This window comes from Biomphalaria glabrata, chromosome 5 (genome assembly GCF_947242115.1).
Source record: "Biomphalaria glabrata chromosome 5, xgBioGlab47.1, whole genome shotgun sequence".
Classification (NCBI taxonomy): Eukaryota; Metazoa; Mollusca; class Gastropoda; family Planorbidae; genus Biomphalaria; species Biomphalaria glabrata.
In genome coordinates this window covers 37,336,559-37,351,163 of record NC_074715.1, presented here as the reverse complement: position 1 = coordinate 37,351,163, position 14,605 = coordinate 37,336,559, and the positions used below count along the sequence as shown (strand labels likewise).

Sequence of the window (14,605 nt, the reverse complement as noted above, 5' to 3'; positions counted from 1 at the left end):
TACATCTACCTAACGCCAAAAATCTTCCTTTTTAACCTCTCCTTCCTCTCCCCCCCCCCCCTTTCAACCCTTGAAACAAATTAATTGTAACAAAACTCAATAACCCCCCAACCCTACCCCGTAGCGTAACAACAAACATAACAAGAAAATTTGAATTTTAGAAAGATATATTAAACTAATTATCATTTTCCCGTATTTTTCCAAAACAAATTTAATAAGACATTAAAATTATAAAGCGCGGTTAACAAACATAATCGTAGGCTCAGGGCGTTGTGACTGTGAGTGTGATAACGTCTGTTTTTCGTAAGAAAATACATAACATAAACACGAGAGTTCATTAAATTAGTTAAAATGGCAAAATAATCTTTAAAAATGTTGTTATTTCATTTAACTTTTGTTTTTTTGCGTAACAAATTTTCAAACTCACCCTCCCCTTTGAAACAAATCGGGTAAAACTTAACATCGAAGGACCCTTTTGAAGAATGTTACGCAAGTGGCAGCACCGCGCTGTCTATCGCTACGGTAACACACAAATCGTAACGCAATATCCAAACGTTCCTTAACCCGTTATAAAAAAAAAAAAAAACAGAAACAACATATCAAGGGAAAGCACTCCAATCAACTCTCATTCACACATGTAATAGACTATGTTTAGAATCTTCATATAATCTAGTTTCAGGTAGATCTATTAGTATTACGTATGTGCTTCGCAATACTTGGCAATAGGTTCAATAAGCTACTGATTGATTTAGAATCCAAAGATCTAAACTAGACCTGAAGTATATACTTATACTCATACCATACTTCATTTTGATTACGGCATTTACTATTGGATTTACGCATACTCATACTGATACTAGAATCTAGATCTAGTAATACTAGACTAGTACTAGATGTAGATCTAGATCTAGTAAATTATACTTGTATACAGTTATACTACTAATACTAGGTCTAGAGTCTATTAAGTTATTATATTAAGTCTATAATTATAATATAATTAAATATTAGATCTAGATTCTAGATCTATATAGTATATATATACGGATCTATATCCGTATAGTATACGGACGAATATTAATTAATTAATATTAATATATAAATATTAATATATACTATACTTACTATTAATATTATTTTATATTTACTATATTAGTGTATATTACTATATTTATTTATATTAATTATATAATACTATTACTATAATACACTTATTATATTACACAAAAAAAATATAGATCTATTTAAATCTATTATAATATATATTATAATAATTATATTATATATTATATGTTTGTAAAATGTTTTACTTGTTTCGGATGTTCCCTCAGAGTTGAAGATAGTAACATAGTTTACTTCAGAAACTTCCTAGTCCAAACCTCCCGCAGGACGAGGGGGGATGGAAGCGGGCAGGGTTTGGACCTGGGACCATCGATAAATCCAAACAACAGTCTAGTGCGGAAACCGCACAACGAGGCAGCCACTTTTAAAGGATTTTTAAAATCTGTCTGTTTTAGTCCTAATGGAAAGGAGATGACCACTGTCACCACTTCACTCAGATCTGATGTAACAGTGGTTTAATGGGTGCAGGTTGTCTTTGAGAATCGTGTGTGTTTTGGAAAGGCATCTTTAATGAAAAGGTTCTTAAGAGATGGTAGCTTTGTTTGAGTGATTTACAATAACCTGTAATAAGACCGATGATTGCTGTGTCGTCAGCAAATTTTATGATGGGAGTATCAGCTGATAGCATGCACCTCCTCCGTACTGTGTTGCCATGGTCACCTGACCAACTGAATAATGGTAAAAAATAAATTTTGAATAAAAAAGCATTCAGTACCTATATAAATCTGATGCTCAGTAGAATTGATGCCTGCCATAAAGTATTTCAGCCTGTAGCTATTTGATGGATACACACATATGTTTGCAAGCAACTTTCAGTGCTATTGTCTATTATTGATTTCTTAAAATGTGTCTCTTTTCAAAAAGTTTACTCGCCTCATGAAAAGCAAGATCAGTTAAAAAATAATATTCCATTATTGTATTAAAAACATTTCATGGAAGAGCTGCAGCCAAGGAGTCAAAGAGCTGCATGCACTGGACTATATTTAGTAACTAGACCTTTACTGAGCTAATCATGTGTAGTACCAGGTGATAGCCACTGTATAATTTATTAAATACAATGTAGTAGAATCTAGACCTAGTCTAAATAAAGACATAGTCTGACTACTCATTCTGTCTCTAAATTATAGAAAAAGTTAAATCTACATTAGTTTTCTAAATCTAGTTCTAATTTAGTCTATTTATTTTTTTTAGAATTTAGGGCTGTTTTTGATTAAAAATGAGTCAACTTACTATAAAGCAAATGATGGATTATGGACATTATGGTGAAAGCCAAGAGGATGATGTTATTCACTTAGAATATGCAGACAGTGATGTTGTTAGTGGTCAGTTTGATGATGCAGATTGTGATGCTGTTAATGATGAAGATCTCAAAAAAGATCTAAATGATTCCAAGAACTGTTCCAATTTTAAAAAGTAAGATTCTGGTTTTAATTTTATCCTTTTAATTTTCAATTATTTTTTTTTAACAGTTGATCTAGATTCTATGTAAAGTAAGAATATATATCTAAATCTAGTTTTTATGATCTAAATTGAACTATAAATAAATATTAATTTAAATTATTTTCTTTCTATTTATTTACACATTTATTGGATTATAAATTAAACAAATACTTTTTTGCAGATTGACTATATCAGATTTTAAAGGTAATTATATTCGTTGTGATTCAATCTAATTTGATATGGATGATTAACTTTTTCTGCTATCTTTGATATTTAATATAACTCAAGTTTAGTGAAGTGAAACTTATGTCTGCATATATCTAGACATACTTCTAACAAGATCACAGTACTATTAGGCGTGCAAAAAAGAAAACTTGCTTTAGTTTAACATCATATTAATCATCTAGTAAAAAATGATGCTTATCTAGCATTGTGGTTACAATAATTTCAGTTACTGGTATATTTAATTTACGCATCTATTTATATCTAGCATTGTAGTAATTTCCTTTACTATTTTATTTGAAGCATTCTAAGATTTTTGTTTGAACTGGTACAAATTAACTAATTGTGCATAAAAGTTTATTTTTGATAATAATAGTAATGAGGGCATTTTTTTAAGGTTTTTAACTAACATAATGTAGACTCAAGGCACTAGAGAATGTATCACACAACAGAAAAAACAAGAGTTTAAAGTGCAAAGTAATCTAATTAAATTCTGAAAGTGTAGGTCTTAATGTTCTTTTTAATTCTAATGAAGTAAAAAGTGGCCTTTCTGAGCCTGATGGGGAGTGAACTCCATACTTTTGATAATGGCCAATTTGCACACAAAGCTAGAAGAGTATAGGTATCTCTGAGATGCATATAAAGAGTATAAAAAAATATGCAAGTCCCCCTTTCAGACGTTGCAATCTATAGGTAGATGATGTAAAAGTCATCTGTTTCTGTGGCCCACGGTTAACAAGGGTGTCATGTAGCCAGCATAACCACCAACTGCCTTTACTTTTCCCCAACTAATGTCAGGTACCCATTAGAACTGGGTGGACTCAGAGGCACCCTAAAGATCCCAAAATTAAAAATCCCAGTCTTCACCAGGATTCAAACCCGGGACCCCTTGGTTCTGAAGCCAAGCGTTTTACCACTCTGCCACCGCGACTCTATATGTAAAGTGTTCACATTTATTTTATCGTTGTTGATTCAGTGTTAAATATGAAAGATGTGATTTTTAAGTCTTTTACTGTGCATTAGATTGTATATATACATTAAATTAAAAAAACCAGTACTGTCATTAAGAACTACATATACTTATGTGTCTTAGATATTTAAATTTTCTTGTTTATATGATACAAATAAGTGTCATAGTAAAACTACAAAATAGGCATGTTTCAAATATCTGACTTGTTTTTTGTTTTACATGTTTTGGATGTTCCTTCAGAGTAGAAGATAATTTACTTTGTAGTCCAAACCTCCCACAGGAGGGGGGATAGCAGCGGGCAGGGTATGAACCAGGAACAATTGATAAGTCCTAACGACAGTCCAGCTCACATACCGCACAACTAGGCAGCCATTTTTAAACTCTGCTATAATATTTGCTCTACTCATACACTTTACATCCCAAACAAAGCTTGTCTTATGATGCTTCACAGTTTTCTTATACATTGAAGGACTTTCAAATAATGTATTGGGGAAAAGATGAAATGTTTTTTGGTTAAAAGAAACACAAACACACTATGTAGTAAACTGCTTTTAATTTTTGTATATGATATAATACATCATCTGCTCTGTAGATTGCAAGGTCTGTTACAGGAACTTTACTTTTACTTATACTATATTTAAGCAAAACAACTAAAGAAATCATTAATAAGCCATTTGTAATTTCCTACAGTAAAACAAAACAAAAAAAAATCTAAATAATGTTTGTTTTACAGTTCTCTACATTGCTAAGAAAAAAATTATTATATAGCTAAAAATTTTAATCTATTTTTTAAATCGTTTAAAGAATCCTGGTACTTCTTCTTCTTCTTCATCGTTCTCATTGTTATGTTGGAGTGTTCATATGACTAGACCAATACATGAGATGAACTGCGCAGTGGTTTCCAAATCAGGGAGCTCTCCATATAGTTTTCTTTCTATTGGGGTGATTTGGGGCCAATGTCTTATACGGGCCTCTTGGTAGAGAGAGCAGTTTTGGAGGACGTGGTCGGCATTTTCTGGTGATACTCCACATGGGCAGATTTCACTAGTTCCAATTTTGAGCTTCCGGAACATGTGTTGTCGCATTCTGTTGTGTCCGGTCCTGAGTCGAAAGATTAGACGTTGGTCTTGTCGGGATAGCTTATAGTAAGCATCATCTTTCTTGTGATTTGGATGGGAGCTCGTCCATTTCTCATTTATTTTTTCTACAATTAATTTCTTCATTTCTTCTGGATAGAGTGCAGAGTTTACTTGTGAGTTTGTTCTCCCACTCTTGGCGAGTGTGTCAGCCTTCTCATTTCCTGCTAGTTGTATGTGAGCTGGTATCCATTGAATAACAGTTTTTTTGCTGTTGTGGTTGAGCTTTGAGAGTGCTGTTCTGAGGTTTTTAATATAAGGGGAATCAGAGTTTTGCAGGCTTTGGAGGGTTGTTTTTGCGTCTGTTAGAAAGACAATCTGACTGTGAGGGGAACTTGGATGATTTGCTAGCATGGTAGCAGCTAGTGCTAGTGCTTCCCTTTCTGCTCTGTGACTGTCAGAGAGCTCTCCAGTTGCAAAGGATTTTTCTAGTTTTTCTCCATCTGGCCATTCGATAAGTATTCCAGCTCCTCCATTTGTGGTGGCTTTATGGGATGAGCCATCCGTGTAAACTCTGATCCACTGATTGCTAGGGTAATTGGTATGTAGAAAACAGTTCACTATTTCCTTGAGCTCTGTTGGTCTGTAATCAGATTTTCTTTTTATGTTTTCAATATGGTCCCTTATAGTAGGAAGAGGGCTTTCGTCCCAGGGTGGAGATTCATTATAGTGTATCGAGGATTCCAGAGTAATTTTTTCAAGTTGGTGTTTCTTTTTTAGGTTTAGGGATTCCTGTATAAAATTGGTCCTTTTGAGACGGTTTTTTGTGCCAGTTTTGTGGATTTTTGTTCTGAGTGGGTGCCTCTCCAAGGTTTCCAATTTAGTGAATTGGGAAAGGATTTTTATTTCTCTTCTTTCATCCAGAGAGATCAGGGCAGCGGTTTCCTCCATAGCTCTTATGGGTGTTGTTTTGATTGCTCCTGTCATTATCCTTAGACCAATATTTTGAACCTTGTCTATTTTTCTTAGGTTGGTTTGGGCTGCTGAGCCCCATGCTGTGGCACCATATTCTAGTACAGGTCTTACATAACTGGTATAGGTCTTTTTCAGGATGTTGTGATTAGCTCCCCAATCTGTGCCAGCTAATTTTTTCAAGAGGGATAGTCTCTGGATGCCTTTACTCTGTGTTTTATCAATTTGGTTTTTCCAGGTTAGTCTCGGGTCATAGGTGACTCCAAGATAAGTAGGGCTGTCATTTTTTTCTAAAGCTTCCTTATCTAATGTTAATTTTATTGTTTGTTGTTTTGTTGACAGTGAGAATATGGTATATGTTGTCTTTTTTGTGTTAATGGACATGCCCCAGTCTTTGGACCAATTATTGAGTTTATCAAGAGCATCTTGTAATCGAAATTTCGATGTTCCTACATATTCTTCTGTGCTAATTAAGGCAAGGTCATCTGCATACATGCTGCTCTTAACTTTTTTGGGTAGGTTTTGATTTAGATCATTTATGAATATTAGGAAAAGTGTTGGGGATAGGACTCCTCCTGGTACAATTCTATACTTTTTTGTTGCATAACCTATTTATTTATATTTATATTCCTTTTTTGTTTCAGTTTTAGTAAATTGTTTATATAAACATATTTTTAGATCTCAATGTTCTGGATAATCCTGAAGATGATGAAGATGAGGATGATAATTTTGATGATGATGATGATGATATTGAACAGTTTCATAGAGTATCTAGAGATTTTAATGTATGAAATTGTTTACTTTTTTTTTTAATACTAATTAGTCCTTATAAAAAAAATAAACTCCATTAATTTTCTCATTTGAAAAGTTTATTAACACATTTGATTTAAAGTCTACTTATATTTTTGTTTAAAGGTCCAAACTCAGAATGCTAGCCAGGGTCAACTTCATACACAAGTCAATAAAATCAGTATTGGTAATTTTTTGTTTATCATTTATGAATTGTGTTTATAGGAATCTTCATTTAGTCACAAAATAATTACTATGAGATAATTTGAAATTATGTGGTTAGTTTTTTTTATTCTATTTATCTATTCTTGAAAGTTAATATAATTATGAAGCTTATGCATTCAAGTTTTATTTAATTCATACAGAAAAGAAATCATATTCTTACATAATATTCAAGATAGAAATAGAAAATACTTGTTCATGCAAGATAAACAGCATATTAAATGAAACTATGCTACCTATAAAACCTATTTTAAAAGAATAACATGGTTAATTTTCTAAAATTAAGTATGGTGTAAAGAACAAAATATCATTTTGTGATAAAATCTCACCTAAAAATTATTGCTTAATGTGTTCATACAGGTGAAAGTAAAAGGGGCAGGTATGTAAGAAACATTTTTGAAATTTTTAGTTTGACATAAAAAAAAAATTATAAAAAAAAATATTCTACTAGTATGTTGCAATTGGTAACGTTCAGTAAAATATAAACAAAAAAAAACAAGCCTTCATTTATTTGGAATTTTAAATGTCACTGTCAATGTAGACGTAGAGACAAATCACAGCAGGCCACAGTAGAGCAAGTATTAGATCCCAGAACCAGAATGATTCTCTACAGACTGCTCTCTAAAGGGACATTGTTGGAGATTAATGGTGCCATTAGCACAGGTAAAGAAGCCAATGTCTACCATGCAACAGCTAAAGATGGAACAGACAAAGCTATTAAGGTAGTTTGATTATATTTATTTTATTTTGTTTGAATTTAATTTTGTTTAAGAAAATTTATTTAAAAATAATGCTACTGACAACTATTTTAATACTATATCTAGATCTATATTAAAATAGAGTGGCATTAAGTTAAAACGATTTGGTCTGTTTATACCACAAATTCACAGGGTAGCCTTACATTTTTTTTTAGTGATTTCAATTTTTAAAAAAGCAAAAATGATTTACAGAATTTGTACCGGTACTTGAGTTTTGGAATTTTCTTGTTAAATATATATCTATCATGGCAAACCTTGATTGCCAACATATTCTGATGTGTAAAGGTCAATGAACTTATACCAAAAATATTATTCATTGCTTTCTATTTCTATTACAAGAATTTCTTTAATAGTACAATCTAGAAATGTTTAATAGCATTTGTACATTTTATTGTAATCAGCAATACTTTCCATTTTCAAACTTTTTTCTGACTGAGATGATATATGTTTTCTCTACACAGATTTACAAAACTTCTATACTGATATTTAAAGATCGAGACAGATATGTCACAGGAGAATTTAGGTCAGTAGCTAATTTAGTTGTTTTTTTTCCATGATGATCATTATGTATAAGTAGTGCCCAATATATAGTTGGGCCTGAGGACCATATACAATTTTTACATGTAGCATCACCGCCAAAGAAAATTGCCTAAAAACCAGTGGCTTTTGTATTATGAATTTTGAGCAGATGTTCTAAGTGGCTGTATAGCATCAAGGGCTTGGTGTGGTCAGCAGCACTACTCAATATTCATTTATGACAAATATTTAATAAACATTTGAATTTACAAAAGCTGTCATCAACTGTTATGAACTTTTTTAAAAAAAGTTTTTTAATGCATTTCAGAGCTTACAGTACTTGCAAAAGGGAAATTTGTAAAGAACATTTTTTATGGGGCTTTTAGTTGAATGTAAAATGTTTTCTCATTTAGTTTAATTTTTGGTCTTTTGCTTTCACTGACTTAATTAAAATTAAAATATTTTGTTTTACGCATATTGAAGCAAAGCGTGGGAAGCGTGGCCGAGAGGCTAAGTGCACTTGAACTTGGCTTGTCTTGGCTACCTACAAGGGGGCTCGAGGTTCGACACCCGACTCGGGCAGAGTTGCGTTTACTGGGCGCCTAAAGGCAGCACATAAAACCAACTCCTAGATACCCCCCCCCCCCCCCCCAAACTGGTTCACAAATGAGATTGGACCAAAGCGCTCTGAGCATGCTTTAAGCATGAAAGTAGTGCTATATAAAAGCTATAATAATAATAATAAAAAGCTTATCAACGCAAATATATTTTTTACTTTCAGATTTAGACATGGCTATTGCAAATCAAATCCAAGAAAAATGGTGAGACTCTGGGCAGAAAAAGAGATGCGCAACTTGACAAGGTTTAAATATATTGTCCACTTACTAAAAGCCACAGAATGCTACACTTTCATCTAATCTTACTTAGTTACTGCTAAGAATTACAACGTTTGTATATTTATATCTGATTTCAGGATGCACAAAGCTCAGATTCCTTGTCCTGAGCCTATACTATTAAAGAATAATGTATTGCTGATGAGTTTTATTGGAGAAGATGGAGTGTAAGTTTTATGACTTTTAGCTTCTGCAGATTTTGAATAGCATAATAGTTTTAGCAGTCTAACTAATAATGATGCTAAAAGTGAGAATAGGTGCATCCTTCAATTTCTTTTACATTTCCTAGAACAGTTATAGTTGTGATTATCAACTGGATACTTTATCTTTCAAGTACATTACTTCTGTTTTTAATGTACACACTCTTAAGAGTTAAAAGCTTAGCATTAGATTAAATAGATGACCAAAAATTGTTAATGCAACACTAATTTTGTTCCACACAGTGCTGCTCCATTATTAAAAGATGCTACATTTCCAGATTCAAAAGCCCGAGAACTCTATTTGGATATAATTTTGATGGTTAGACGTTTATATCATGAATGCAAGTTGATTCATGGAGATTTGAGTGAATTCAATATGTTGTAAGCATCTACTTATTTTTTGTATTTTGTTCATTCAAATTGAGAAAATTATATCATTTTATAGGTCTAATGCTCGTTTAACAAATATTTTCAATGGTTTTTAATTTACTACTATTAATAATATATGATATACTATGTTGCTTTTTAGAATGATTTTAAAATATTTTTTTATAGATATTTTAAAGGTAAAGCTTATATCATTGATGTTTCGCAATCAGTTGAGCATGAACATCCACACGCAATGGAATTTCTGCGTAAAGATTTAGCAAACATTACAGGTTGGTGTTGTCAAATCAGACATATCAGCAATTTCTTATTTATGCATAGCTCCAGTTTGATTTGGTTACTGACTTACCAACCTTTTATTATCTTTCAGACTTTTTTCGAAGAAAAAATGTTCCGACAATGACAGTTAAGGAATTGTTTGAATTTGTAACAGACTCCAGTATAACTACAGAGAATATTGATGCTTACTTAGAGCAGGCAATGAAGATATCCTCAGAAAGGTCAGCCGAGGAAATATCAGAGCAAGAAAAAATAGATGAAGAGGTCTGAATGTCTTTTTATTTACTAAATATTTTATGCCAAATATGTATATATAATGAGAAATCTTCAATCCTCCTATTAAAAAGTCTCAGCTGAAACTGGTTTAAAACCAATTTTTAAAAAAGCAATGTAAGTCTTTAAAGCATTTTTTTACATAAGCATTTATAAATTACTAAATAATGGTTATTTTCTAAACTCAGTTTAAAACTGTTATTAAGACAGAAATAAAGTATGATGTAAAACATTTTATTATGACAGCCTTGTAACTGAGATAGGAGGAGTACATTTATCATTTATTAAATTTCACAGATTATCCCCTGAAACATTTTGAAATATATAGTTTAGTGCTTTCCTAAGTGACATAAAGAGCTATTACTGTCAGATGTTTTAGAGAAATTTTATTTTAAACATAGAAACATTAGCTGTCAGCTTTTCAGAATTATTGCAAGTACCTAATTTTTAGAATGAAAAGTACATAACAAAAAACATTCAAGCATTTCACTGCATAAAGTCAAAGTATCTATTTGTGCATCTTTCCAGATAAATATTTTTCTGTTTTCCTTAGAGGGAAATTTCCTCTTGGTTTTGCATTGCTACATTTTTCTAACACTTAAAAAGGGGCACCATAAGAAAATGGCTAATAGTACTCTCTGTGTTTGTCTCTTCAGGTTTTCAAGAGATCCTTCATTCCAAGAACTCTAGATGAAGTTGTGGACATAGAACGAGATTTCCGAAGGACTCAGACATTTGAAGGAGAGCAGGTTGGTGTTCTAGATTAAAACATAGTGAATGCTGTTTACAAACTAAACAACAGCTAATTAAGAATGTAATTTAATTATAGAAAAATGAAATAAAGGTTTTTCAACATTTTATTATATAGTTGCAATGCATAAATTTGAAATAGTAAAAGGAAAACACATATATAATAATCTAATTTATTGTAGTGTATAATATAAATACTGAACAAAAAATAACTATTTTACTATTTTATACATCGGGGACGATCTTAGGCCACTTCAACCTATGTGGCTGCAGTGGGCACGCACTTTCATAGGCCCTGCATGAATTCTAGGTGTAAATTTTGTAATTAAACCATTTTAACTTGTTATTAAAGGGTTCCTGGAATTCTCCTGAAATTGCAAAAATATACAAAAAAGTAATGAAAATCTTCATAAATTATTGAAATCATTCAGACAAATCTCCTTAAAAAATAGACAAAATGGTCATTTCGGGGTGTCATACAATATGGAAAACGCAAATCCTACCGTGATTAAAAAAAAGTATTGTCAGCTTTCATTTAATACAAATCTAATAATAAATTGAATTTTAACCAAAACAATAATTTCAAATATTTAATTTACTTTAATAGTCACTGGCATACAAATATTGATCTAAATCTATCTTGACCTCTAAAAAAAGCGATATTTTGCTAGTCGATAGTAAAGCTAAAAGTCAGATCTGAATGTTTAATGGCTTATTGTTGGAAAACTACTATCTACTATAGATGGCTCGTAAAGTTCATTTGGCCGTGATTATGTACGTAGTAAAGTGTGAATAAAAAAATGCAAAGACAAATTTATTTTTTAATACAAACTCTTAATTTTCACTTATTATTGTCCCTACCCAGACTGAGCCCAGCACAATCCGTTTTGCATAGGGCCCCGCAATCTGTAGGACCGGCCCTGATATACATTGTACAATTGTAAAACAAATATTATCTAATCTAAAATCTGAAAAAGTGTTAGAGTCTGAATTGCATTATTTTGACTTACATTGCATTAATTTGTAAAACATAACATTTTGTTTTAAATGTAGCAGTTATAAATATTATCATATTTTAATAGTGTAACAGAATTTGAATGTATAATTTTGCAAAGAAAATAGTTACAATCATTAAAAAAACACAAATGTCTGTAAAAAAAACAACTCATTTAGTTAGTTTGTTATTTTTAGTTACTTTACTGATTGATAATATAAAAATGCATGGAACAGCAAAGAATTTGTGTTTGCAAATTTACTTCTGTATCTAAAAGTCAAGCATTCTTTAATTTAATATTAGATTTTCTAAAAATGTAACAAAAATCAACTCAACATAATTGACACACTAACATACTAATTGTTTCTGTTCTACCTACTATTGTCTAATGCTACTAGCTTACAAGTCAAGTTATTTTTTTTTCTCCCCAGGTTTTATATCACACAGTCACTGGACTGAAGCCAGATTTAAGTGGACCTAGTCAGGTAATAGAAAATGAAAGTGTGAATGACTTTTTGTTTCAGTTCACTGCATCACATTTGCCTTCAGTAAGAAATGAGTATTAAATCTTGGCACTTCTTTAAGAGCTCTGATCTTGCATGTAGGTTCCTTTACTTCTGGAGCAAGTCACTGGACAGAATGAGGAGGATGATGATGATGAAGAAGATGAAGAAGATCAAGATAGTCACAATGAGGGAGGAAAGGATGAACATGAGAAAGAGAGCTTAAGTGACTACTCTGACAATGGTAACGATGGGGAGAGTAACAATAAAAGTAAAAAGCTTCATCCTGTGCGACAGAGAAATGAAACAGCTGAAGAGAAAAAGGTAAGTCTATCTATAACATATAAAAGTTATAAGTCTACCTATAATATGTTATAATGGTTTGATATAACTCTACCTATAACATATAATTTTTTAATAGTATACAATTATAAGATTGATGTAAGCCTTATACTTTTGTTTAATAGTATGTGTTTTATACATTTTTAATGTATATAATTTTTTTTCTGTTGAATTCTTAAAATAAATAGCTCAACTTTTTTTTACCAACAAAAATTATTCACACTTTTCAGATAATAATTGAAATAAAATCGTTTCTTTTACTTGTTGTACTTTTTAAAATTTAGTTTAAAAAGAGCCAATTTATTAAACATTTTCTTTTTTTTAATGTTTAACTAGGAAAGAAAGAAGCTTGTGAAAGACTCACAAAAAGAAAAGAGACAGACGAAAATTCCAAAGCATATAAAAAAGAGACAAGTAAAACTTGGTGCTGCAAAGAAATGATTCCATATCACTGCATGTTGTGCATATCCTGTGACAAGTAACATTGAGGACTATTTTATGGCTTGAAATATTCAAGTTGCATCTCTGAATTTAGAAGTAAAAATATCTCAACCAATTCCTTTTACTTGTGGGATGCCATTGGAAATAAAAAAAGAACGAATTTCTTTTTAATTAATTTAAAATGATAGACTAATGTAATTCTCTTTTTCTTGTGAAGAAAAAAAAAAGTGTAAGTAATTAGTCATTGAAAACTTTTTTTTCTAAATTTGATTCTTACATAGTATTGGATGTTTTTATATGCTGATTTGTAAATCTAATTTGTAAATAAATAAAGATCTTCATCTTTCATATGCTCTTGTTCACACAGTCACACTATAAACAAACTGTTTTGAGCCATGTTTGGGAAACTGTGTACAACTGTTTAGAAAGTATAGCTCCAGTGGTGTCAGAATAACTCTTCTTAAATCTAGTACTTTGACATTGTTTTTGTTATGTCCCCTTTTGGGCCCCTTGTCTTGACGCCATTGAACTCACTGCTGTTTTTTTCACACTATGTAGTTATATTGCCTTATTTCCATACAAACACATGTTGCTAACATAATACATAGTACCTGCATTGGTGAGAAGAAATGTTATCATATGTAATATTAATAATAAACTCATGACTAATCCTGGGAAATTTAAAAACTTGTAGGAACATACAATATAGAAGATAATTATTGGCAGTAAAAGCTAAACATTTTCATGAAGGATTTTTTTGTAGGGTAATTATAGAAATGTGTAACTAAAACTTAATAGTTATAAAGTAAACTCTCATCAAAGGCTTCATATCAATGAAACTATTTGTTGTATTAAAGCAGTAATGCCCAACCTAATTCGACCTGCAGGCCATTTTAATTTTGAACACTAGTGTCGCGGGCCACTTCAACGAAATATATAAAAGGAAATGAAATTGAACTGAAACTATTTTATTAGAAACCCGGGGATCAAGTACTTACATTAATTGATGAGATATTTGAAGATAATCTTCTTTTTTTTTAAGCATCAGAAAATAGCTCCACTTCTCTAAAAATGCAAGTGACATTGTAGTTAGCTTTACAACCAACTCATTTTCTTGTATATTCTCATAAATTCTCCAATCTCTAGTCTTGTAGTTTAACAATATTCTATTTGCGACCAAGAATGCCACCATATTTGTTTCATAATGCCGTTTACATGTTGTGTTTTTAACAGCCTTAGATTCTTTACAAAACAAACATGCTGACTTATTAATATTATCATGTCCCTCAAAAAAAAAAAAAAAAGATCTGTTCACTTTTCCTGGTAAATTTTCATTCAGAGTCCCATTTCATAAATGCACAAATGTTAAAGGTCGCTGTACTTATCCATCAGAGAAAAGGTAAGGGCCCTAACGTAGGTAAAGACACATTTTTCAAACTTTTTTTGGGGAGGATTTTCT

At 31.4% G+C, this 14,605-nt stretch overlaps 2 protein-coding genes across 6 annotated transcripts in view; one reads left to right on the top strand and one right to left on the bottom strand.

The window, feature by feature from the left end:
• Positions 1-586: 586 nt before the first annotated feature.
• LOC106059692 (serine/threonine-protein kinase RIO1-like) lies at positions 587-13,494 on the top strand. Of its 3 annotated transcripts, none has more exons than XM_056030125.1 (17): positions 587-679; positions 2,311-2,532; positions 2,741-2,763; positions 6,478-6,584; positions 6,715-6,775; positions 7,171-7,189; positions 7,352-7,532; positions 8,030-8,091; positions 8,866-8,946; positions 9,058-9,144; positions 9,421-9,558; positions 9,733-9,836; positions 9,935-10,107; positions 10,773-10,865; positions 12,292-12,345; positions 12,466-12,687; positions 13,042-13,494. In XM_056030125.1, exons 2-17 carry the CDS (start codon positions 2,336-2,338, stop codon positions 13,144-13,146), a joined length of 1,707 nt encoding a protein of 568 aa, XP_055886100.1. In that variant the 5' UTR covers positions 587-679; positions 2,311-2,335; the 3' UTR covers positions 13,147-13,494. The 3 variants fall into 3 exon arrangements, with proteins under 3 accessions (XP_055886100.1, XP_055886102.1, XP_055886101.1); XM_056030126.1 differs by having other exon boundaries at positions 658-779; XM_056030127.1 differs by lacking the exon at positions 8,866-8,946.
• Positions 10,958-14,605, bottom strand: part of LOC106059704 (tetraspanin-9-like) — an 18,930-nt gene continuing 15,282 nt past the window's right edge. For 2 of the 3 annotated variants that reach the window (XM_056030128.1, XM_013217398.2), the window contains exon 9: positions 13,055-13,757. In XM_056030128.1, coding sequence (XP_055886103.1) covers positions 13,692-13,757 — 66 coding nt within the window. In that variant the 3' untranslated portion in view covers positions 13,055-13,691. Of the gene's footprint in view, positions 11,235-13,054; positions 13,758-14,605 lie in introns of those variants that run through there. The other variant, XM_013217403.2, reaches the window with a different exon arrangement.

Excerpts from the sequence above, each read along its gene's own strand:
- LOC106059692 (XM_056030125.1), top strand. The coding sequence starts at position 2,336 with ATGAGTCAACTTACTATAAAGCAAATGATGGATTATGGACATTATGGT. Across the intron at positions 9,559-9,732 it reads TTGAGTGAATTCAATATGTT|ATATTTTAAAGGTAAAGCTT; the intron begins GTAAGCATCTAC and ends ATTTTTTTATAG. Across the intron at positions 10,108-10,772 it reads AAGAAAAAATAGATGAAGAG|GTTTTCAAGAGATCCTTCAT; the intron begins GTCTGAATGTCT and ends TTGTCTCTTCAG.